The 26,485-nt window shown below is 37.7% G+C and overlaps 1 protein-coding gene across 2 annotated transcripts in view; it reads left to right on the plus strand.

The window, feature by feature from the left end:
• Nucleotides 1-26,485, plus strand: part of ARFGEF1 (ARF guanine nucleotide exchange factor 1) — a 135,748-nt gene that overhangs the window by 32,167 nt on the left and 77,096 nt on the right. For both annotated transcript variants that reach the window (XM_082601026.1, XM_082601025.1), the window contains exons 2-5: nucleotides 17,456-17,486; nucleotides 18,027-18,183; nucleotides 19,186-19,332; nucleotides 20,754-20,933. In XM_082601026.1, coding sequence (XP_082457152.1) covers nucleotides 17,456-17,486; nucleotides 18,027-18,183; nucleotides 19,186-19,332; nucleotides 20,754-20,933 — 515 coding nt within the window. The remainder of the gene's footprint in view (nucleotides 1-17,455; nucleotides 17,487-18,026; nucleotides 18,184-19,185; nucleotides 19,333-20,753; nucleotides 20,934-26,485) is intronic.

Below are 26,485 nucleotides of genomic sequence, written 5' to 3' on the forward strand. Positions count from 1 at the left end.
TTGCCAAACTGTCCTCACAGTGCATCACTCCGTTCTTCCTCTTCGCTGCCTTGTGGGATTGGAAGTTTAACTGCCCCGGTGACATCACCTTAGTGGGGAAAGCTCAGGGTCACTTGTCCTGCCTTGCTGCCACCAGGTAGGACCGTAAGTCCAACTCGCCCAGCTCGCCTCTTAGCCTCACTGACACTACAAGTGTAGTTTTTCCTTTCGTCTTTGGCTAGAGTAGGGCACATATTATCAAAAAAGTTTTCTGTTCTGTAGGGGAAAAAGTTTTCCCTGTCCTTTGGCTGGAGAGAGGGGGCTTTTCCTGAGGGTTTTTTTTTTTTTTTTTTTTTTTTTTGGTCTGTGCCTGTCGGCAGTTACAGGTTGCAGGCTTCTTCAGCATGCCATCCAGGATGTGTAGGAGATGCAAAGAAAACCCAGGAATTCACTGTGTTGCTCCTCAAATCCCAAGGTCCTGAGGCATTTTGCCTTCTTTCTACCATTCAGAGTCTTCTTTGTTTGTTGTATTACATGCCCTAGGATTTTTTAGTTATAAGAGGGAGGAATCGCGCTTACTCCATCTTGGCCCAAACAAATTATCTAAGTGTCTTTTTTAATTCTGGTAAAGTACACGTATCATAAAATTTATTATCTTGGCCTGTTTTTTTTTTTTTTTTTTTTTGGCTGTGCTGCATGGCACGTAGGATCTTAGTTCCCTGACAGGGATTGAACCTGGCCCATAGCAGTGAAAGCACCGAGTCCTAACCACTGGACTGCCAGGGAATTCACCGTCACCATCTTAGCCATCTTCAACTGTGCAGTTCAATAATCTTAAGTACGTTCACGTTATTGTGCAGCCCATCTCCAGAACTTTTTTCATCTTGCAAAACTAAAGCTTGTTACTACTGAACAATTTTCCACTCTCTCTCCTAACCCCGAACCCCAGGCAACCACTATTCATTCTACTTTCTGTCTTTATGAACTTGATTAGTCTAGGTACTTCATATAAGTGGAATCATACAGTATTTGTCTTTTTATGACTGGTTTATTTCACATAGCGTCATGTCTTCAAGGTTAATAATCCATGTTGTAGCATATTTCAGAATTTCCTTCCTTTATAAGGCTGAATAATAGTCCATTGTATGTACAGTTGACCCTTAAACAACATGGGTTTGAACTATGAGGGTTCACATACATGTGGATTTTTTTCACCAGTAAATACTGCAGACCTACATGAGCCACGGGTGGTTGGATCTGCAGATGTGGAACCACAGATAGGGACGAATCACAGATATGGAGAATTACGTATACAAAGGGCCAACTATAAGTTATATGTGGATTTTCCACTGCACAGAGAGTTGGTGCCCCTAACTCCTGAATTGTTCAAGGGTCAACTGTATATACCACATTTTGTTTATCCATTCATCTGTTGATGGAGATCTGGGTTACTTCCGCATTTTCGCCATTGTGAATAATGCTGCTGTGAACCTGAGTGTGCAAATATTTAAGACCCTGCTTTTAATTCTTTTGGGTGTATAGCCAGAAGTGAAATTACTAGATCATATTATATTTTAAATATTTCGAGGGATTGTCATACTGTTTTCAATAGCAGCTGCACCAGTTTATATTCCCCCAAACACTGCACAAGGGGTCCAATTTCTCCACATCCTTACCTCTTGCTACTTTGTTTTTTTGACAGTTGCCATTCTAATGGCTGTGAAGTGGTATCTCATTGTGGTTTTGATTTGCATTTCCCTGATGATTAGTGATGTTGAGCATCTTTTCATGTTCTGGTTAGCCATTTGTCTCCTTTGGAGAGCTGTCTGTTCAAGTCCTTTGCCCAATTTTAAACCAGATTTTGTTGTTGTTGAGTTGTTGGAGTTCTTTATATATTCTGGGTATTTACTGTTTATCAGATACATGATTTGCAAATATTTTTCTACCATTCCTTAAATTGCCTTTTCTGTTGATTACATCATTTGATGCACAGTTTTTAATTTTGATGTAGTCTATTTTTAGTTTTGTTTCCTGTGCTTTTGGTGTCATATCCAGTGAATCATTGCCAAATCCAGTGTCGTGAAGCTTTTCCTTTATATTTTCTTCTAAAAGTTTTAGCTTTTACATTTAGATCTTTGATCTGTTTTGAGTTAATTTTTGTATATGGTGTAAGGTAAGGGTCCATATATTTGCCTTTTTTAATATGTCTTAGTTTTAGAAAGATAAAGAAAACTTTTAGTAGTAAAAGTTGCTAATAAACACATAAAATTCTAAATAAATTTGAGTTGTTTGGTTATTAAGACTTCTCTCTCTCTCTCTGTTTTTTTTTTTTTTTTTTTTTTTTTTACTTTGGTGACCTCCTATCCTAAGGCTTGCTGCAGTAATGCACACACATTGTACTTCTTTTACTTAAGCTACTCTTTCATAAAAATTTTACTACTGTTTAAATTATCTGTGGTGGCCATGAGTGTTGTATAAAAAGCAGAAAGAACAAGTAGTCTTAGAATGAGAGGGAAGGACCCGCATTCTCTTTTTGTTTTCTTTATAGTGTTCAGATAGATGCCATGGTATGGTGGAAAAAGCCCTGATAGGCAGTTTTTAAATTTTAATCCAGATTCTGTTATTTATTAAATCTGAGACAAAGTTACGAAGTCTCTTTGGGTCTCTTTTCTTTTTTTTTTTTTTTTTTTTTTTTTTTTTTTTGCAGTACGTGGGCCTCTCACTGTTGTGGCCTCTCCCCTTGAGGAGCACAGGCTCCGGATGTGCAGGCTCAGCGGCCATGGCTCACGGGCCCAGCTGCTCTGCGGCATGTGGGATCTTCCCAGACTGGGGCACGAACCCGTGTTCCCTGCATCGGCAGGCGGACTCTCAACCACTGCGCCACCAGGGAAGCCCCATGGGTCTCTTTTCTTCATCTGTAATGCCTACTTCATAGGGTTATTATAGAATTAAATGAGACAGTACATATAGTCAGTAAATGTTAAGATCTTATCCCCTACATTGTGGTTGGCAAAGAGATGTTTATAAAATTTATTTACAGAACCATAAGTATGTACATAATGTTAAAATAGTTGTTTAAGTCATTTAATTTTTCAAAGTAAAGATACACTTCACTTTCCTTCACATTTGTGAAGGAAAGTCTGTTGAACTGAATACTTATAACTTGTACACCTTCCACCATGTATGTTATGTTGATACTTTAATAAAAAGTTCCCTCTAAAAATATTCTACGTTATAGTGTTAACTGGGTTTATATCTATATTGTGAGATAATGGTTGGTGTTTTTTTTCTCCTTTATGCTTTTCTGTATTTTCCAGATTTTCTAAACTGATCATGGTTACTTTTATAATTATGTTTTAAAAGAAATTTAAAAGGTAACTTCATACTGAAGTATTTATAAATTAAATAGTATGCCTGAAATTTGCTTTAGTTGTGCTCATTGGGGAGGGGAGCATGAGGTGCATGGAGGGTATAGATGAAACATGGTAACTATTGAAGGTGGATAATGGGACATGGGGATTCATCATATTATTCTCTACTGTTGAATGTGTTTTGGAGTTTTCTGTAATAAAACGTTTTTAAAATCTGTTAAAATGGAAGAATACTCTGAAATGGGAGACTTAAAAAGGACTCAAGAATAAGATACCTTTCTTTTTTCTGAGAGGAGTAATTTGTGGAGAACAAAAATTTGTCTCCAGATACTGGCTGGAGCATGCTTAATATTGGGATGGCCAAAAAGTTCGTTCCAACTTGGCTGGCCAACCCAATACTATTCTGCAGTTATGGGAGCTGGTTTTTTTCTTGTGCTTTCAGCCACCTACATTTTAGCCAAGTTACTTTAGCTGAGCTACTCAGTTATAGAATACACATAACATGTCATTTGTTCTCTACTCCGTACAAGTCTTTCATTCCAATCAGGTATATGTCTTTTTTTGTTTTAATATAACTTTATTGAGGCATATTTTACAGATCACATAATTCACCCATTTCAGGTGTACAACTATGGGTTTTTTTAAAGTAAATTTACTGTGTTGTGCAACCATCACCATAAATCAGTTTTAGAACATTTCCATCACTTTTATAAAATCCCTCATGTCCATTAACTGTTAATTCCCATTCCCTCCCCGGGCAACCACTTACCTCCTTTTGTCTCTAGATTTGCCTTTTTGTGATATTTCATGTAAATTGAATCATACAGTGTACAATCTTTTGTGTATGACTTTTTTGCTTAGCATGTTTTTTGAGTTTTATTTATGTTCTACAATGTATCAGTATTTAGTTCCTTTTTATTGCTGAATAGCATTCTGTTGTATGGAATTGATATTCTGTTTATTCATTCACCCATTGGTGAGCCTTTAGATTGTTTCCATCTTTTAGTGATTATGAATAATGCTGCTTTCAACATTCACATGCCAGTCTTTGTGTGGATGTGTGCTTTCACTTCTGGATAGGTACCTAAAAGTGCAGTTGCTCGGTTATGTGGCAAATTTATGGAAATTACCAACTGTTTTCCAAAGTGGCTGCAGCATTTTATTTTCCTCCAGCAATGAGTCTCCCTCTCCTCACCAACATTTGTTATTGTATATCTCTAGAATGTAGAATAGCTGCTCTAGTACTGTGAAGTGGCGTCTCATTGTGGCTTTGATTTGCATTTCCTTTGACTAATGGTGTCAAGTATCTTTTTATGTGCGTATTAGCCATTCATATATCTTTATTGAAGGGTTTATATCTTTACTGACTGAATAACACCCTGTGCATATTCAGCTCTTCTTTCTCTTGCTCCTTGTCATTACCTTTTTTTTTTCACTACCTCATACCTCCCTAAGTTCTTTTTGCCCCTGAAGGTTTAGCTTAAATACCACCTTCTTTTGAGGGCTTTCCTGATTATTTGTTACTTATTACTTTCTACTCTCTTGGTCTCTTGTTCTCTTGTTCTTTGAAACTTAGTGCTTAATTATTTTAAAAATTAGAAAGATCTTGGCACAAGTGGACTTTAAATTTGCAGTTTGGACTGTTGAGCTTTTGATATGCGGAGGAACCGAAAGCTGACTATAAGTTATAAGAATTAATCCCCATGTTGTTCAAGGGTCAACTGTATTTGCCATAGATGTATTTATGAATTTTAGGATTTTTTTAAGGTCTACAGACTATCCTCTAACAATATCACTGGCCTGAAAGTATCTTGAAATTTTTTGTTTCATGTATAACTTATTTCCTCTAACTCAATTTTATGATCATTCTTTTATTCATTCAACAATTCTTTATTGAGTATCTGCTATCAGTATGATAATGCAGGTTTAATAACGTTGGCGCTATCACTAAGTGTGTGACCTTGGGTGTGTCACGTATCTGTGTCTGTTTTCTCCCATATACATTCAGAACAATAATAGCATGTATCTCAAAATTGCTGGAGGACCTAATGAGGTATTTTAAAGCACCTGCAGTGGAACCTGGCACTTGGTAACTAACTGCTCAGTAGATATTAGGTGTTATTATTATGTGCAACTTGTGGTAAGAACCAAAAATGCATTGGTGCATAAGACTGACAGGATCCGTTTCCTTACATAGTGTATACAGGCACACCTCGTTTCATTGCCCTTTGCTTTATTGTGCTTCGCAGACACTGCATTTTCTACAAATTGAATGTTTGTGGCAACCCTGCTTTGAGCAAGTCTGTCAGTGCCATTTTTCCGACAGCATTTCCCCACTTCATGTCTCTTGTCACATTTTGGTAATTCTCGCAATATTTCACACTTTTTCCTTATTATTATATTTTTTTATGGTGATCTGTGATCAGTGATCTTTGATGTTTTTATTGTAATTGTTTTTGGGGCACCACGAATCATGCCCATATAAGACTGCAAACTTACGTGTGTGTTCTGACTGCTCCACCGAGACTGGCCATTCCCCTGTCTCGCCCCCTCTCCTCAGGCCTCCCTATTCCATGCGACACAACAATATTGAAATTAGGCCAGTTAACATCCCTACAGTGGCCTCTAAGCGTTCAAGCGAAAGGAAGAGTCGCATGTCTCTCACTTTAAATCAAAAGCTACAAATGATTAAGTTTAGTGAGGAAGGCATGTTGAAAGCTGAGATAGGTCATAAGCTAGGCCTCTTGTGCCAAAGAGCTCCGTCATAAATGCAAAGGAAAAGTCCTTGAAGGAAATTTAAAAGTGCTACTCCAGTGAATTCACAAATGATAAGAAAGCGAAACAGCCTTGTTGGTATGGAGAAAGTTTTAGTGGTCCAGATGGAAGATCAAACCAGCCACAACATTCGCTTAAGCCAAAGCCTAATCTAGAGCAAGACTGTAACTTCTTAAAAAAAATTCTTATTTGGAGTATAGTTGATTTACAATGTTGTGTTAGTTTCTGCTGTACAGCTAAGTGAACCAGTTATACATATGCAAATAGCCACTTTTTTTTTAGATTCTTTTCCCATATAGGTCATTACAGAGTACTGCGTAGAGTTCCCTGTGCTATACAGCAGGTCGTTATTAGTTATTCATTCTATGTATAGTAAGGACCGTAACTTTCTTCAATTCTCTTAAGGCTGAGAGAGGTGAAAAGATGAAAAGTTTGAATCTAACAAAGCCTGGTTCGTGAGGTTTAAGAAGAGAAGCTGTCTCCGTAACGTAAAAGTGCAAGGTGAAGCAGGAAGTGCTGCTGTAGAAGCTGCAGCACGTTATCCAGAAGATCCAGCTAAGATGACTAATGAAGGTGGCTACGCTAAACAACAGCTTTTCAGTGTAGATGAAACAGCCTTATATTGGAAGAAGATGCCATCTAGGACTTTCATAGCCAGAGAGGAGAAGTCAGTGCCTGGTTTCAAAGCTTCAAAGGACAGGCTGACCCTCTTGTGTTAGGGGCTTATGCAGCTGGTGACTTTAAGTTGAAGCCAGTACTTATTTACCGTTTTGAAAATCCGACGGCCCTTAGGAATCATGCAAAATCTGCTCTGCCTGTGCTCTGTAATTTTTTTTTTTTTTTTGCGACAACAAAGCCTGGATGACAGCACATCTGTTAACACCATGGTTTACTGAATATTTTAAACCCATTGATGAGACCTACTGCTTAGGAAAAAAGATTCCTTTCAAAATATTACTACTCATTGACAGTATTCCTGGTCACACAAGAGCTCTGATGGAGATGTATTCAATATAACAAGATTAATGTTGTTTTCATGCCTGTGAATAACACAGCATCCATCACCCAGCCCAGGGATCAAGAATCTGAAGTCTTATTACTGAAGAAATAACATTTTGTAAGCCTATACCTGCCATAGTAGTGATTCCTCTCATGAATCTGGGGAGAGTAAACGAAAACCTTCTGGAAAGGATTCACCATTCTAAATACCATTAAGAACATTCATGGTTCATGGGAAGAGGTCAAAATATCAGCATTAACAGGAGATTGGAAGAAGTTGATTCCAGCCCCCATGGAGGACTTTAAGGAGTTCAAGGCTTCAGGGAAGGAAGTAACTGCAGATGTGGTGGAAAAATAGCAAGAGAACTAGGATTAGAAATGGAGCCTGAAGATGTGACTGAATTGTTGCAGTCTTATGATAAAGCTTTAACAGATGAGGAACTGCTGCTTATGGATGACCAAAGAAAGTAGTTTCTTGAGACGTAATCTACTCCTGGTGAAGCTGCTGTGAAGCTGCTGTGAAGATTATTGGAATGACAACAAAAGATTTATTCAATAGAATATAACATGAACTTCGTTGATAAAGCAGCAGCAGGGTTTGAGAGGATTGACTCCAATTTGGAAGGTTCTGCTGTGGGTCGAATACTGTCAAACAGCACTGCATGCTGCTGAGAAATTGTTCCTGAAAGGAAGAGTCAATCGATGCAGCAAACTTCATTGTCATCTGATTTTTGGAAATTGCTGTAGCCGCCCCACCCTTCAGCACCCACCACCCTGGTCACTCCCTCCGCCAGGTGAAGGTTGGATGGTTGATAGCAGTTTTCAGCAATAAAGTATTTTTTGTTTTGTTTTTCTCCAGTGCCGCACAGCTTGAGGGATCTTAGTTCCCCGACCAGGGATTGACCCTGGGCCTACAGCAGTGAGAGTACTGAGGCCTAACCGCTGGACCGCCAGGAAATTCCCGAAGTATTTTTTTAATTAGGGTATGAATATTATTTTAATTAGGGTATGAATTTTTTTTTTTTGCGGTAGACGGGCCTCTCACTGTTGTGGCCTCTCCCATTGCGGAGCACAGGCTCCGGACGCGCAGGCTCAGCGGCCATGGCTCACGGGCCCAGCCGCTCCACGGCACGTGGGATCTTCCCGGACCGGGGCACAAACCCGTGTCCCCTGCATCCCCTGATGTTCCAAGATCCCCAGTGGATGCTTGAAATAGTGACTAGTACTGAACCCTCTATATACTATGTTTTTACCTCTACATACATACCTATGTTACAATTTAATTTATAAATTAGGCACAGTAAATTATGAACAACAATAACATAATAAAATAGAACAATTATAACAATATAAGGTAATAAGGTTATGTAAATATGGTCTCTCTCTCTCTCAAAATATCTAATTGTACAAATTTAATGCCTTTTCCATCTTAACTAAGCACTTAACACACTGTGGCCACAACTTTTGCAGTTTGAGGTGTGACAGCCAAATTAGCACAAATGTCTTTTTCTCTCTTCACAGTTACATGAGTAGAAGATTGGTTTTTACCATGGGTCTTAGCAACCTCAGCATTCGATTTTCTTTTCTTCCCTTATTAAGTCAAGAACTTACACCTTTTCACTTAAAGAAAGCACTTTAAGTGAAGCTAAAGCTTCCTTTTGGCATATCCACATTGCCAGCATCACTACTTTCACACTTTGGGGCCATTTCTTAAGTAAAGTGAGGGTTACTTGAACAGAGCATTGGGGTACTGTCTATAACATGTCTATAACATGTGCACATGTTACTGTGCATTGCATCTTCCATTCCCAGAATTTAAGTTTTTAAGTATATCAGAACTTAACATATTTTATCAGTTCTGCAGTCATCGTTTTAGTACCTGTGAACATCTAATTCATATCAGTGAATATTCACTGTGTATGCAACTCCTGGTTGATCCCAGCTGAATATTTGTTCCCATTGCATCTTTTTTTTTAAATATATAAATTTATTTACTTTTGGCTGCACTGGGTCTTCGCTGTTGCTCGTGGGCTTTCTCTAGTTGTGGCGAGCGGGGGCTACTCTGCGTTGCGGTGCACGGGCTTCTCGTTGCAGTGGCTTCCCCTGTTGCAGAGCACAGGCTCTAGGCATGCCGGCTTTGGTAGTTGCAGCGCGTGGGCTCTAGAGCGCAGGCTCAGTTGCTCCGCGGCATGTGGGATCTTCCCGGACCAGGGCTTGAACCCGTGTCCCCTGCATTGGCAGGCGGATTCTCAACCACCGTTGCCACCAGGGAAGCCCCTGCATTGCATCTTTTTGCTTCTGTTAAACAGGAAGGGAGGTGGGGAGCAGTGACAGTAGTAATACAAGGAAAAGGTATGTTTTTGACTGCTTTCTGGGTGCTAAAAAGAAACTTAAACTGGTATTTTGTTTTAAATTACTTTGTATTTCAATAGCCATCAACTCTTTATATATGATTTAGTCATAATTTTGCAACCTAATTTTAGAGGACCTCCAGATTCTGAGGAGGCTGATAAGTATATTACAAGGGGTTAGTTTAGGGGGCAAGTCCTGGCTGCATTTTATTAAGCACCATACTTATTAACTACCTGGATTCCCTATCCAAATGCTCAGAACACATTGGAACTTTCCATGTTCCTGGCAGTTTTTTTGTACCCCTCAGTTAGCTGTCTCTCCCAGTTGCCAAGGAGGTATTTCAAACCCCAGTCTCCTCAAGCCTCCTTCACCCTTTCTGTTCCAGTTATCTATTGCTGTGTAATAAACCACTCGTAGACTTTGTGGTGTAACTCAGTGATCATTTTATTATGCTCACAGAGTCTCTGTGTGTCAGGAATTCAGGTGAGGCATGTTGCTGCTCCACAGTGTCTAGAGCCTCATCTGGGAGGACTCAAGATGACCGGAGTGACGGGGGTGGGGGGTTGGATGTGAATGGCTGGGAACTGGAATCCTCTGGGGGCTTCTGCACTCACATGTCTGGCGCCTGGACTGTGATGACTTGAAACTGGGCTCAGCTGGTGTTGTCGACTGAACCACTTACATATGGCCTCCGTGTGGCTTGGGCTTCTCACATCAGGGCCTTTGGGTTCAAAGAGTGGGTGTCTGGAGACCCAGCATTCCAAGAGAATCAGGCAGGGGCTGCTTGGCCTTTTCTGACCTAATCTTGGTGGTGTTCACTGTCACTTCCACTGTATTCTATTGGTTATGAATGAATCTCTAAGGCCAGTCCGTATTCAAGAGGAGGGGAATTAGACTTTCTCTCTTGGGGGGGTGTGCACGGTCCCTTTGCAGAAGGGCATGTGGGGTGGGAGATAACATAGTGACCACTTTGGAAAACAGTCCCCCTGCTATCTCCTGATCTTCACATCTGTGTGCCTTAGTGCCTGCTGAGTACTGCCGCTGGAACATCCCGGTCGCGTAAAACAAAACGTGACCCAAACTTGCCTCTTCTTCACCCCTGCGCCTTCACCCCTACTTTTGCACAGTGAGAGAACTGCGTTTTGTGTCTAAGTTAATGGTACGTTTCTCATGCAGTTAGGCAAGCCCTGGCTCCTCTCCTCGCTCCTCTTGCTCCTCCTACATAAATGAGATTGTTTCACTGTTTTTCCTCCCAAGATGTCCATGGAATTCACATTTACTCGTCCCTACTGTCGCAGCTTTTGTTCATGCCATTATCTCGTCCTTAGATTACTGTAACATTCTATTTAACTCCTTGTTTTTTGGTTTTTTTTGGTTTTTTTTGCGGTACGCGGGCCTCTCACTGTTGTGGCCTCTCCCGTTGTGGAGCACAGGCTCCGGACACACAGGCTCAGTGGCCATGGCTCACGGGCCTAGCCGCTCCGTGGCATGTAAGATCTTCCCATAGCGGGACACGAACCCGTGTCCCCTGCATCGGCAGGCGGACTCTCAGCCACTGCGCCACCAGGGAAGCCCTAACTCCTGTATTTTTATTTAATCCTTAACTGTTTGAAATGTGATGCTAAAGTCACATGTTTGGCTTTGAAAAAGTAAACCTAGCAGAATATAGACATCCAAAGGAATGTTATTTTTCAAAGTGATTCCTTACATTTATGCAATGTTTTATAAATATTTTGTTTAAAATTGCTTTCACGTATAGTCATCATTGATCCAAATTACTGCTTTTAATTGATCCTGTATCATCTTTATAGTTTGGCTTACAGGCTTCTTTCAGAATCTGATGAGAGTTATGTACTTTTTCTAAAACACTGCTCGCACACACACAATTTGACATTGGTTCACAGAAGCACTGAAGTTGAGAACTTCTGTTTTCTAGTCACATACCATTACTCATGCTTGGCTCCAAGCCACTTCGGGTTAATTGGCTAGAATCTGACTCCCTTTCTAGAAATTTTTCCTCTGTGAGGTTATTCATATAAAAGAAGGAAGCAGGCAGGAGAGAACTGCAAACAATGAATTCCACATATATTTTTGAATACTGGCAGTATTATGATAATTGATGCATACCCTCCCACCGTTACCGCTTTGAAGGAGACAGCACATTGGATGTGTAAGTTCTAATGTATTTATTAAAAACTTAATTTGAAGGCTTCCCTGGTGGCACAGTGGTTAAGAATCCACCTGCCAGTGCAGCGGACACAGGTTCGAGCCCTGGTCCGGGAAGATCCCACATGCCGTGGGACAACTAAGCCCGTGTGCCACAACTACTGAGCCTGCACTCTAGAGCCCACGAGCCACAACTACTGAAAGCCTGCGCGGCAGAACTACTGAAGCCTGCAGGCCTGGAGCCCGTGCTCCACAGTAAGAGAAGCCACCGCAGTGAGAAGCCCGTGCACTGCAACAAAGAGTTGAAATTCTTTCAGGAATTCTTCTCTCTCTAGCCACCAACTCCCCCTATCCCTTCAGAACTATTCTTATACAATCTTTTTAAAACCTTATAAACACAACCGCTCGCCGCAACTAGAGAAAGCCCGTGTGCAGCAACGAAGTCCCAACTCAGCCAAAAATAAATTAATTAAAAAGCAAAAACTGATTAACAAAAAAAAACAACTCTTCATTTGACCTTGTGTTTCCTTAGATTACCAGTTTAGTTTGTGTTGAGTATGTGCTGTTGCTCCGCAAGCTAAGCTGTAAGACCAAAGGTGTCGTGAGAGGTAATATCAATCATGCTTGGTGTAGAGATGATGCAGTTTGTTGGCTCTGTATAAATATCATTTTGAAGTGTATATTTGTACTGTCAATGCAGGAAAGAAAGCTGCTAAGCAACTTGATAGTAAAAATATGAGAGAAAATACTGAATATACTTAGGAAGTCATGTACATAACTTGCCTGTGATCAGTTATTTTTTTTAATAAATCATTCTTTCCTGTTCCTTAAGTCCTGTGCCTTATCAGCTGTTCCAGTAATTTAATGTACTTGGTTTCAGGAATTTAATGTACCTGAAAGGAATGAAATTTGTGTTTCTTTCAAAATACTTTAAAATCTATACTTTTATGCTAATTTACAATGACCCATTTCCTCCAATTTTAATCTTTCCTTCTATATATAATGCAGTGGTTGTGTTTATAAGGTTTTAAAAAGATTGTATAAAAATAGTTCTGAAGGGATAGGTGGAGTTGGTGGCTAGAGAGAAAAGAATTCCTGAAAGAATTTCAATAATAAAGTTCGTTTTAAGTGTTACGACTACATAGTTTAAAAACCTAAATATCACTAAACAAACAAATCCAGTGTCTGGTTTTTATCTTATATCAGCTCAGGAGTGATGACTTTTCTTATCACATCCAGTATTGTCTATTTGTATTGTCCAGTGTTCCCAGAGCAATGTCAAAACTGTTTTGCTGTTTGTGGTCATCCTTGTAATGATTCTGACTTCAACAGGAAAATATTTCACAGTGAAGCACCAAGTGGTCTTTAGTTTGAGTATGCTACTTCTTAATTTGATACTTCAATATTTTTTTTCTTCTGGATGTTTTTTCTTTAATAATTGAGAATTAATTAGTTTACAGTTGACCCTTGAACAAAGCAGGTTTGAACTGTGTGGGTCCACGTATACGTGGATACTTTTCAGTAGTAAATACTACAGTACTACACAGTCCGTGGTTGATTGAATTGTGGATGCAGAGGAACAGCAGAAATGGAGGGCTGATTATAATTTAACCCTCACCTTGTTCAAAGGTCAACTGTACTTCTTGATTCTACTGTTGAAGGCCAACCTGAAGTAAACTGTTTTCAAGCCCTAATTCATTAAACTAGAGAGGCAGTTTCCTCAAAGGCTGTGTGACTGGGCATTTATTATAAGTTAAGAAAACTGAAAAGGAATTCCTTTTTAGCATAGGCTCAAACACTAGTCCAAGAAGTCTTAAAGGTACAATAAACGGATGTGGACATAGTGGATGAAACCCAACCGTCTGGCACTCATTTCTTTTAACCACTTTGTAGCAATGGATCTTAAACTTGTTTGTCTGTTAGAATCACCTTGAAGCCTTGTTAAAACAGACTGTAGGGCTCGACACTCGTAGTTTCTGATCCAGTACGTTTGGTGTAGTGTCTGGTGATGCTGCTGCTGGTCCTGGGGCCACACTTTGAGAACCACTCACTGCTCTACAATATGTTTACCCTGAATTTTTCAGTTCACCTGCATCAGCTAATAAAAGGTTGCTTAAATATAGCACATTGTGTAGTGCGTAATACACTACTTTAAGACTAGAGACACTGGTTTCTGGATCACTGCTTACCAGCTGGCTGACTTTTAAGCCATTATTAAACTAATCTGATCTATGGTTTCCTTATCCATAAAGTGAGGACTTGAGGCTAAAATTAGGTATGTATCGAAGAGTGTTTTAAACTCTGTTGCTGCACAAATATAAAGTAGTATTACATACTTAAAATTGTTTTCAGTGTGTTTTAAAATACCATGGTTTGTAATATTGTTACTTTCAGTATTTTGATAAATACTTACTCTACCGCTCCTCTGTTGCCACTTGTTCTTTTAATCTTTTTAGTGATGGTGTCTTTCAGTGTTTTCAGGTTAAGTGGCCTTGAATGGCTTTGAAAGGAAGTATATTAAGATGAATACAAGTCTTCAGAAGACTGTAAAAATATAAACATTTTGCAGGACCATGAAGATAACCTTGCAAGCTGAAAACATGCAAGCTATGTTAATAATCAGTGGGAAAAATTGTCATAGTTCCACGACCTTTAAAGATTTTGTCAAAACGTTAAAAACTCTTTGACTCTGGGTTAAAAGTGTTATAGGAAAATGGAAAAAAATACGAAAACTCATGTTCAGTGCAAAGTAATTTAAAACATTAGAAACACTGAGAATTAAAGTGTTTTTTGTTTCTTTGTAAAAAAAAAAAGATTAGTTTGAACAGTTCTTGCCTTGTATAATTTACAATAAGGAGATAGGTAGATAGATAAATAGATATAAATAAATGTTATAGTATGATATGAATTACTGGAGAAAAATTACATTCAACTTGCGTTAGGTATGTTTTATTAGACTATTTAAATGTGGACATTTAAAATATAATGGAATCATAGAATGAAACAGTTCATAGAGTCTATAGGATCCTTTGAACCATAGTGTTTTAGAGCAAAGGTCAGCAGACTTTTTATGTAAAGAGCTTTGTGGGCCAAGAGGAAAAGTCAAGGATATTGTACCACTTAACATAACAAGAGAAAACAGATTTACACACATTTTTTCTTAATGAAATTCAAAATAAGATCAATTGAGTATAAATTTTGTAACCCTGGTCTACTAATGAGAAGAGTGGAATTCTTTTAGGGGGGTAACATTATTCTTCATTGGGCTTCAGAGTTAGTGTTCCCTATCATCAAATTGATCACAAATATTCAGCTATAAAAACTGTTCTTAAACTCCTGTGCTGTATGAAAAGAAGTGATGGGCTGGCTTTGGCATGTGAGACATACTTGTTGATCCATGTCTTAGAATATATTGTAAGTACCTTTGCAATCACCTAAGTAGTGAAGTGAGGGTTGTTTCCTAAGGTCACACGGTTATTTAGTGACAGGTTATCTTATTGACAGGTGTTATCAAAACACAGTGCTCTTTAAAATGTTATACTACCTCTGATATTCTTTTTTTTTTTTTTGCGGTACACGGGCCTCTCACTGTTTTGGCCTCTCCTGTTGCGGAGCACAGGCTCCAGACGTGCAGGCTCAGCGGCCATGGCTCAGGGGCCCAGCCGCTCCACGGCATGTGGGATCTTCCCGGACCGGGGCACGAACCCGTGTCCCCTGCATCGGCAGGCGGACTCTCAACCACTGTGCCACCAGGGAAGCCCTACCTCTGATATTCTTAATTAATGTATTATTTACTTAACCAGAATACTCTGTTTACTAACTATTGTATAAATGGAAATTCACTTTATGCAACAACTGTCGCTCATCTCCCTGCTTCTCCTACATCACATCTTTTTTCTACCTTACCTGGTTTTTAGCAATACCTCAGCTTCTTAAATAATAATAATAATGTTTTTAAATTAAAAAATACCTCTAAAAATTTTATGAAGATTTGGGGCAGTTAATATATCATTTCCCTCTCATCTGTATTTTTAAAAGTGATTTAAATTATTTTTATTACATTTTTTGGTAAACTGTACAATTTTAGTAGCCATAAGCAGATCTTAAATATCAGACATTGTGAACTTTTATTTAGTAGTATTTTAAATATCCCCAGATAATATTTTCACATTGTCTCCCTTCTACTCCTACCACTGGTAAAATGGAAGGAGCGTTGGTCCACAGAGTACTAGACTGAAATACCAAATATCAGTGCTTAGCACAGAGTAGGTAATGAATAAATCGCGCAATGACAGAGTAATTTGGCAGGGTCACTTTATAAAGGGCTTACTGTAATTTCTGGTACGTGGGAGGTGCTTCATACAAGATAGTTTTTTTTTTTAATAAATTAATGTTATTTATTTATTTTTGGCTGTGTTGGGTCTTCGTTGCTGCGCGCGGGCTTTCTCTAGTTGCGGCGAGCAGGGGCTACTCTTCATTGCGGTGCGCAGGCTTCTCATTGCGGTGGCTTCCCCTGTTGCGGAGCACGGGCTCTAAGCGCATGGGCTTCAGTAGCTGTGGTGCGTGGGCTCAGTAGTTGTGGCTTGCGGGCTCTAGAGTGCAAGCTCAGTAGTTGTGGCGCACGGGCTGAGCCGCTCCACGGCATGTGGGATTCTCCCGGACCAGGGCTCGAATCCACGTCCCCTGCCTTGGCAGGCAGATTCTTAACCACTGTGCCACCAGGGAACTCCCAAGATAGCTTTCAATAATTATTAATTTATGGGCTAGAAGTTGTTTATAATACCAAATTTAACTCATTTTGCTCAATATTCATAGGTACACCTATGTAATAGAGTTGTTTAAAAAACCGGGATCTGGGAGTTAGATTACCTAGTTTTGACACCTAATGAAACCAGAGTAGTCACACACTCAAGCCATGCAGCCCTTGAGCAAGTCTGTGCCTCAGTTTCCTAATCTTTAAAATGGAAATATGATAGTACAAACCTCATAAGGTTGTTATAAGGTTTAAACATGTTAGTACATGTAAAACGTAACAGTGCTTGGCACATAGTAAGTTCCCAACAACTGTTGGCTGCAGTGGTAGTAATTATTAATGTTATATTTGAATGCTTTTCTTACAGATTTCAAACAGGTTTAATCAATTAACCAGATTCCCCAGTTTATCATTAAATTTAAGGTTCTTCTATTACAGGTAGAATTTATCTAATTTACCTCATCTCTTATGGATATAAACAGCAAAAGGGAAAATTTCCTATTAAATTGAGCATGTGTATTTTGCAGTGCCTTGTATAGTCCTAAGTAGAAAAATTGGTTAAATATCAACACATATATACACGATCAAGAAATTATAGTCCTGGCCTGATAATCTCCTTGAGATAATCCCAAAGGGGGTATATTGAGTTTTTTTCCCTAACCCAACATGTGCCTTATATGTTGTCACTTGAATACAGCATACGTATTATTCTGTTCTTAATCCTAGTGCTTCTGGTTAATGTAAAGATACTTGACCCCCCCACCCCCCAAAAAACTACTTGGAGAAAAGGAAATGCTTTGGGAATTAGTCATCTGTAATTCTACCCTATCCTTGTGGTTGTTAATGTATATTGTTCATATAGTTTTATAGAATTATTTGTATAAATTAATACATTTGGCTGCAACAGAATTCTAGTACCTAATTTTCTTTTGAAAGTGCATTCTCCCAACTTCTTATAGAATTTATAAAATAATTTATAAAACCTATAATCAAATCGAATTAGTTAATGATCTTTCCCTTGTCAAGTTTTCTAATGTATGCTTCTTTTTTCCCTCCCCAGAGGAAATAAAAGCGGAAACTGAAAAGCAGAGGTTTGTGGGGTTTTTTTCCTTAATTTGCAAACTTGTCAGTCTTGGCCAAAATAATAATACAATCATGTGTATTTTAGTGTGGCAAATTTTCTGCATGTGATCTTCATAAAATCAATTTTTAAAAAAATGATTTTTGAGAAATATTGAATATAATGGTAAGCATACTTATAAATATAAAAAGGCCTCATAAATAAGCAAGTAAGGGTATTTCTGAAATACCATAAGATATGCTTTTAAAGTCTTTGCTTAAAGACTTTGATTCATATTTAGAAAGATTACTAAAAATTTAATAACCTAAGTAATTACTTTATTTAAATTAATTAATTAATTTAAAAATTTCTTCTTGCATTTAATTATAGCTCTGGCCACTAGCTTATGACCTATAGCAAATCACTTAACTTCTTTGGGCTTTGGTTTCCTCATGAAATATGGGAAAATGAAAATTGGTTTAGCAGAGTGCTTTGCTTTTTAGAACTGAAATAGTGTATCATCAATATGATGAATGTGATATTTTAATCAGACTCTTCTTTTTTCATTTAGTCCTCCTCATGGAGAAGCAAAAGCTGGATCAGGCACCCTTCCACCAGTGAAATCAAAGACAAATTTTATTGAAGCAGACAAGTACTTCCTGCCCTTTGAATTGGCATGCCAGTCCAAGTGTCCCCGCATAGTTAGTACATCTCTAGATTGTTTACAGGTATGTATAAAATGGCACTATCCAAAAACCGTCTAATTTGAATGTGTTTCTAAGTAGGACTCACAATTGATGATTCAGACATTTTCCATGAAAGCCTTGATTATTCTTTTTGTGGTAAGAAACCAAATGGTTGCTTATATTCAAGAGAAACAAGAGTTGCAAAAAGATGTTTCCAGTATAAGGATAGCAGAAATCATTAGTTAGCTTAGTGAGACACAAAATCTTTACTAGGGTTATCAATAATGGAAGTGTCATAACCTGCTGCTGATTTTACATACTTCATTATTTGCACTGATTTTACTGGATGCTTACTGTTTTGTGTAAAGCAGTAGGTTAATATTAACAGTTTAGTATTTATATTTACTGTGAAACTTTAGCTCTGACCTTCATTTATGTCAGAAAAATTCCTTTCTGTCTTCCTGTTTTACTTACACACACAGACACACACATAAGGATAAGTTCATTTCATCTGTGACCTTGTTTTCTCTGAAAAATTAATATCTAAGGCCTTCCTTCCAGGGTTATAATGGTAATGATGAATGAACAAATCTGTGATTTATTGCAGCCAGTGTCTGGAAATGGTTTTCTGCATATTCGCAGATCTAATTTGGAAAAAGATTTTGGGTCATTTGAACGTGTTAAGGTAGCTTTCACAAAAGCAGTATCAGTAATGTTTGGATAGAAAGCCGTAAGCTGTTAGAACTCACCAGAGACAAGTTCTAAGCCCTGCCTTTCTCAAAGTATTGCCTGATGGTTTTGCTATGGTTATTTTTCTGTTTTTGTGATTATTACAAGTGTAAATAATTTCACATGTTTATAGCTAATAAAGCTTTCTTTAGGAAAAGTTGGTATAGCCTTGGCTTTGATTATACCTTAATATTTCTGTGTAAAAACTTTATAACATATGTTCAATTGTATATCGTAATTTGAATGTATATTTAATTAGTATATATATATATTTGTTAGCTTAATTAGGATCTTTATTTTCTTTCTCTATTTCAGAAACTTATTGCTTATGGGCACTTGACTGGCAGTGCTCCAGATAGTACAACACCAGGCAAAAAATTAATTGATAGAATTATTGAAACAATTTGTGGCTGTTTCCAAGGTCCTCAAACAGATGAAGGAGTTCAGTTACAAATAATAAAGGTAATTAATTATAAAAATGAACTTGTTATTCATAATCTATATTTTTTTTAATCAGAAGCCTCTTACCTTGAAAATATTTGGAAAAGTCATTTTATATGCTTTCCAGCTATAATAGAGGTCATTTGGGTGCTTTTTAGACTCCATATCAGGGGATTTTATTGTTGAATGCCAGGAGTTCACTAGGAGAAGAATCATTACCAAATCTCATATTTTGAAGGCCCCAGTTTAGGCCCCCAGAGTCTTCCAGAGCTTTCCCGTTTCTAACATGGTTCTATCTTTTGAGCTTTAGGGTTCCATGTCAAGGTCCTGTGACCCTTCTAGTTTCTTCTACTACTGTCAGACCACTTGTAGTCTAGTCCCATGTGCACCAGCTTTCCTGCTCCCCTTGCACCTGTCCATCTGCTGAACCTGCTCAGCTAACTCCTGCCCTGAGTGTGTGCTATGATAAACCTGGATCATTAAGTTCCTTTAAAGAAAAGTGACTCATTTGTGTTTTCAGTCTACTGTACATATGGAGTCTTTAATGTTACTGCTAAGAGTAGTGGAGGTATGTTTATTTGTTAGTAAAAACTGTCTTGTACTATTAGTACTTTTGAAATTGTTTACATGTATGAAGTGTCCTTTATGTGTGTCTATCACCCCTTCTGAGCCTTTCAGTCTCATAGCTGCACTTACTTCAGAAGTCATAAAATGTCTTTATTCTAATAAAGCTATTCAGTTTGGCCTGTTGTTTGCAGTTTCATGTCAGTTGTGGTTTGTTTAGTACGTGCTCAGTGCTGACCCTGCATAGCACTGTGCAACGTAGAAAGACAAAAGATATGAGTCCTTGCTTTTGAGAAATTGAGTAACCTAGTGTGTGACGACAGTTCACAGAAATTATAGCTGTTCACTTTATTGGAGGATTCACCTTAGGATTATTTTAAATGCTTTATTTTAAAACGTTTGTAAGCATCTGCAACAGTAATAACAACACATTGAGTTCAGTCTGTAAGTTAGATCTCAGAAAAGTTTGAAAGTGAATAAGGCACAATATGTATCCTCCCTAAGTTGACATCTAGTTCAACAGATATATCATATGAAGCCTTTCTGTGCTACACTATGACAGAGTATTAATGCTGTGCATTTTAGTAGACCAAAATACTATTCTATTAAAATGAAACTCGGATTGAAATAAATCAGTTGAATGGTTTTTTAGCATTTTGGGTTTGGGAGGATTATATGGAAACTACAACCAGGATGGGGAAAACATAAAATTTTTTAACAATTGATGATATATTTAAGGCAGGTAGAAAATCTGTATACATTACCTTAAAGTGGTAATGGTGTCTGCAATTTTTAATTCTAATACAAAAATACCAATGTATTTTTGTGCTGAAACTCTGGACGCAAAAAAAATTGCTTTAACTGTATTGTTTTTAAAGGCTTTACTTACTGCAGTAACATCTCAACACATAGAAATTCACGAAGGAACTGTACTGCAAGCTGTGAGAACATGTTACAATATCTATCTAGCAAGCAAAAATCTCATCAATCAGACAACAGCCAAAGCTACTCTTACTCAGATGCTAAATGTTATCTTTGCACGCATGGAAAACCAAGCAGTAAGTATTAAAAAATGAGAGAGATTATATAGAACACCACAGGCATCAACTATAGAAAAGATTTTAATGAAAATATAGTGAAATCTTTTGTGCCTGTGAAGAAAATGTCTTTCATTTACAGTTTTACGTACTGGAGATCTGTGGTATTGTTTTTGTTTTGAGGCTTACTGACTTGCTTGACGTTGGATAAAATACATTTTGAATTGTTCACAAATAGAATTTGAAAGATATCGATTGCCATCATCCTCATGGAAGTGTTTATGAATTGATATTTTTATTGCTCTCAAGCTTAGTAGATGAGTATAATGTAGATATCAAGTTACCTAATTTGATCTATTCTGGTATAAAATTATTCATTGAGCCTTTAAAAAATAAAATTTCTATAGTGATGAAATATATTTGGGGAGGAGGGTAAGAGATCAGCAGCTAGAGAATCATTTTTTTAAAAATTATCTAGGTCTTCATAATTAAAAACCAACTTCTAACTGTTTATCTGGAACTGATTGTAAACTTACAGAAAAGTTGCAAAAATATTTACAGAGAGATCCTCTTTACTCTGGTTTCCTAATGCAGCATCTTACATAACCATGTTACAATGTTCAGAAGCAGAAATTAACACTGATATAGTACTATTAAATAAAGTAACCCTGATTACTTAGTTAAGGTGGTATCTTCCAGGTTCCTCCACTGAAAAGTTATTCTTTTACATTTAATAAATATCTCAGGAGAGATACTTTCAGACTATGCAAATATCCTGTTTAATTTTCCTCATATTCCCCCACACCCAGTTTGAGTATCCATTGGTGGATCTGACTGGCAACAGTTATTACTGCTTTGTTTCCCTGGTGGTGATTTTCTGTTTCTCTCTCTTTCTATATTTATTAGCCAGAATTATTCTCCTTTCCTATTTATTTATTCAGTTTTTTATTTATATCAATCTGTATTCATGGATGTTTATTTTATTGTATGTTTTATAATCCAGTTCTATCGTCATTTATTCTGTTGCCCCAGTTATTCCAGCTTTGGCCTTCTGTCCTTTTGACAATAGCCCCCATCCTTTTTTTTAGTACCTCTTCACTTTCTGGAATCTCAAGATGTTCCCTGCTCACTTTGAATTTTCTCTGCTTCCCCCCTGGAGTAGTAGACGCATAAACAGGGAGCCCTGGCTCCTTCAGTTGGAGAGTGGTAATTGGATACCAAGATCTGAGTGCCAGGTGTGTTCACTGCAGCTGAGATGTTACTGCTTCTAGGCCCTCCCAGCAGACTAAACTAGGAAATACATATGTGTACAGTCACCCCACCTCCCCCACCCCGTGTGTGACTACCCATCCGTATGTCTTAAAAGCTGTGTGTTCATACTGATGCTTCTGATTCCGGGCCAATACCACAGGGTTCATTTCAGCCTTCTCCCTTTACTTATTTGTAACTTTCTCTAAACAGTGAGAAATAAGGCTTTCATTTTTTATGATACATTATTTGTTCAGGCCTATTACACACATATAATAGTTTTAGAATTGCTTACTTATAACACTGAGAAGCAAACTTACTAGGTACATTATAGCATTTATATTTATTGGGTTTTGTTTTTTTCTTTGTCTTTAGCTCTATAGTATCTGTTCAAAATATTATTTTCCAAAGTTACTTAGGTTAGTTCTTTTCTTCTCCATACTCTTCAGCAGGATAATTTTATTACTTTATAATACAGTTAAGTTCGTTTGTTACTGCCTGTTTTCCATGTCAGTACTCCTCACATTCTGGTTTAATAGCTTGCTTATTTTTTGAGTCTGTTAAACACTACTATGAATTAAGAGTTAGTGGTAGTGTATATATGGACATATATACACTACCAAATGTAAAATAGATAGCTAGTGGGAACAGCCACATAGCACAGGGAGATCAGCTCGGTGCTTTGTGACCACCTAGAGGGGTAGGATAGGGAGAGTGGGAGGGAGGGAGACGCAAGAGGGAAGAGAGATGGGAACATATGTATATGTATAACTGATTCACTTTGTTATAAAGCAGAAACTAACACACCATTGTAAAGCAATTATACTCTGATAAAAATGTTAAAAAAAGAAAAGAGTTAGAGCTCTACAGAAATACTCCTCATTCCTTTCACTCCAATCCTCTTCCTCCCTTCTTTCTACCCCTTGGATGTAGCTAATCTCTATTGTTTCTGGTTTATCCTTCTACATTTCTTTAGCACAAATGAGCAGATACACGTATGGTTTCATGTATCACCTTTCTTATATGAAAGGTAGCATACTGTATTAGTTATCTGTCACTGCATAACAAATTACCCCAAACTTCAGCTGCTTAAAACTAACAGCTTAGCTGCTTATCTCTCACAATTTCTGAGGGTCTAGAATGCAAGAGTGGCTTAGCTGGTGGTTGTAGCTTGGATTTCACATGAAGTTGCAGTTGGCTGCGTGGATCACAGTATCAGCTGGGGCTGAAGTCATTTAAAGCCTTCATTGGGCAGAGAAAGAGAGGAACAAGGCAGAAGCTACACTGTCTACCTTATGATCAAAAGTGGTCACCCAAAGAGTCATGTACCACAATCTTCATTGCAGCTCTATTTACAATAGCCAGGACATGGATGCAACCTAAGTGTCCATTGATAGATGAATGGATAAAGAAGATGCGGCACATATATACAATGGAATATTACTCAGCCATAAAAAGAAACAAAATTGAGTTATTTGTAGTGAGGTGGGTGGACCTAGAGTCTGTCATACAGAGTGAAGTAAGTCAGAAAGAGAAAAACATACTGTATGCTAACACATATATATGGAATCTAAAAAAAAAAAATGGTTCTGACGAACCTGGGGGCAGGGCAGGAATAAAGACGCAGACATAGAGAATGGACTTGAGGACATGGGGAGGGGGAAGGGTAAGCTGGGATGAAGTGAGAGAGTGGCATGGACATATGTACACTACCAAATGTAAAATAGATAGCTAGTGGGAAGCAGCCGCATAGCACAGGGAGATCAGCTCAGTGCTTTGTGACCACCTAGAGGGGGATATGGGGATACATGTATACATATAGCTCACTCACTTTGTTATACAGCAGAAACTAACACAATATTGTAAAGCAATTATACTCCAGTAAAGATGTTTAAAAAAAAAAAAAGTGATCACCCAGACCATCCCTGGCACAGTGTGGGAGGGGACTCTGCAAAGAAGTGAAAATCAAGAGGTAGAGATCATTGGTGGCCATCTTAAAAAGGCTGGCTACCACACATACTCTGGATACTCTTTCATACTCTTTTCACTTAGCAGTATGTCCTGGAAAGCATTCCATATCAGCCCTTAGATCTTCCTCATTGTTTTTTATAGATGCAGAGTACTTGAGCATGTACTGTAGTCTATTCAGTCACTATCCTATGTACTCTCCTATGTATTGACATTGGATTATTGCTAATATTTTGTAATCACATATAATAGTTTAGCTGCTTTTTTTCAAAGAAGTGAATGAAATTTTATCACTTTTTAATAGAAGAAATATAAGTTTTATTGGTTTGACTTGTTCAGCAAATTTTACTACATTCCCTGTATGTTCTTGGCACTGTTCTAGTTCTCAGTTGTACCGTGCTGGGCAAAATATCAGCACTGTATCACCACTACTTTCAAAATTCTTACAGACATAGAGGGGAAAGATGAATCTTAAATAATCACACAAATAAATATATAACTGAGTTATGATAAAGGCTATGAACATGTTTCGTGTCATGAGGCATATTAGTTCTGTGCTGTGGATAATTAGAAAAGTCAGAAAGGGGAGAGAGAAAATTAAAAAGGTGAGGCAGAATAATTTTCCACATTTGCTAAAATATTCGAAGCTAGAAGTCTAATTCATTCATATATACGGCTGATAACTTTTCCTCTCCTTCCCAAATGAAATTCACTATAAAATGTTCAGTTCTAAAATTATTTCACAAGGGAAGATGCTAATTTCTTTCTCTGTAACAGTGGTTTTCAACTGGAGGTGGTTTTGCCCCCCAAGCCACATTTGAGACACTTTTGATTGTCATGACTGGGGTGAGTCATGACCTGTAATGGGTTTCTACCCATTAGAGGTAGGGATTGGGATGTTGCTGAGCTCCCTGCAGTACCCCGGCAACCTCCATCTCCCCCAGCGCGCCCAGTGCGCGTGCACACACACACCACAAAGGATTATCTGTTCCAAAGGTCAATAGTACTGATGTTGAGAAACCCTACTCTAGAAAGTATGAAAGTGTATAGAAAATGTTTAAAGTTAAGTTCCTCTTTTTTCCCAAGGATCTTTCTAGAGTTTATACAACTCTGGAATAAGTAGAAAAAAACTAGAATTCAACATTATGCTTGTCTGTAATTCCAAAGTATGTGCTTGCCCTACTAAACCATGGTACGGATTAGCTGAAGTTAGGCTGAGGGCGAGATTGGATTGCAAGTCAAAGGTTCCTCACTGTTAATTTGGAAATGGACTTTCTCATGAATGGCCTAAAGCTTTGAGAAGTCCGAGAAGTCTCTTCTGATTCCAACTGTGTGCAACTAGTCATGCCTATCAGTTTCCTTATCTGTAAAATAAGGGACTTAGATCATTACAGATTATAAGTTTTTTCGTACCTTTTGGGCATTAAAATCTTTTAATTCAAATTTGTTTTATAAATTCATATGATTAATTCTGGTATTTCCTCATAACCTAGAATATTACTAGGAATATGAAATGTTCATATTTGACACTAAAATATTTATCTTTGTGGAAATTAATTCTGTGAGAATGATTCCTATTAGGTCATGAGGATCAAAAGAGATGTGTCTAAAAGCAATAAAGTGCTAAAAAATGAAACCCTGTGATCTTGATTGTTACTGTTTTTAGCATCTTGTAAGTGAACCAGTTTTACACGTGGTATTACGTACATAATAATTTAGGTCTCCTAAAATAAAACTGGAACATTTATAAAGTTTTTTCATTCTTATTAGATGACTGATTGGGCAGAGGCATTTAAGTACTTGTTGCAATTTTATTAAATGTAACTATTATTTTTTAATTAAAAGACATTTGGCAAGGTGACATAAGAACCTGCTACAGAAAGGTACACACTGAAAGGTTCCCTCTCACTCTTGTTTCCAGTTCGGTCATTTGCTAACTTCTACCCCCAGAGGTAACCATTATTACTAGTTTCTTGTGTAAATGTCTAGACTTATTTCTGTATATATAAGTAAAAATGAATGTGTGTGTATTTTATTTCCCTGTGCACTTTTTTCCTCCCTTAGTGAAGCTTTTATTTGATTTTAGGTAAATCTACTGTTACATTGGCAACAGTCCAGTTATCATTCTAAGGTTATTAAAAATTAATTTGTTTTTAATTTTGTTTTGTTTCAGTAGTACATTTACATCATTCAAACACCAAAAATAATGACAAGAGGATATAGTGAAAGACTTCCATCTCTGTTCTTGTTTGCCAAATTCCATGCCCCTGAGAAGTAACCACTGTTTTCTATTGTTGTTTTTAGTATGTTTTAGTTTTTTATTTCTGATGGACCACGACTTCTAAGCCTAGAGACAA

The sequence above is a fragment of the Mesoplodon mirus genome (genome assembly GCF_964341445.2).
Source record: "Mesoplodon mirus genome assembly, chromosome: 16".
NCBI classification, from domain to species: domain Eukaryota; kingdom Metazoa; phylum Chordata; class Mammalia; order Artiodactyla; family Ziphiidae; genus Mesoplodon; species Mesoplodon mirus.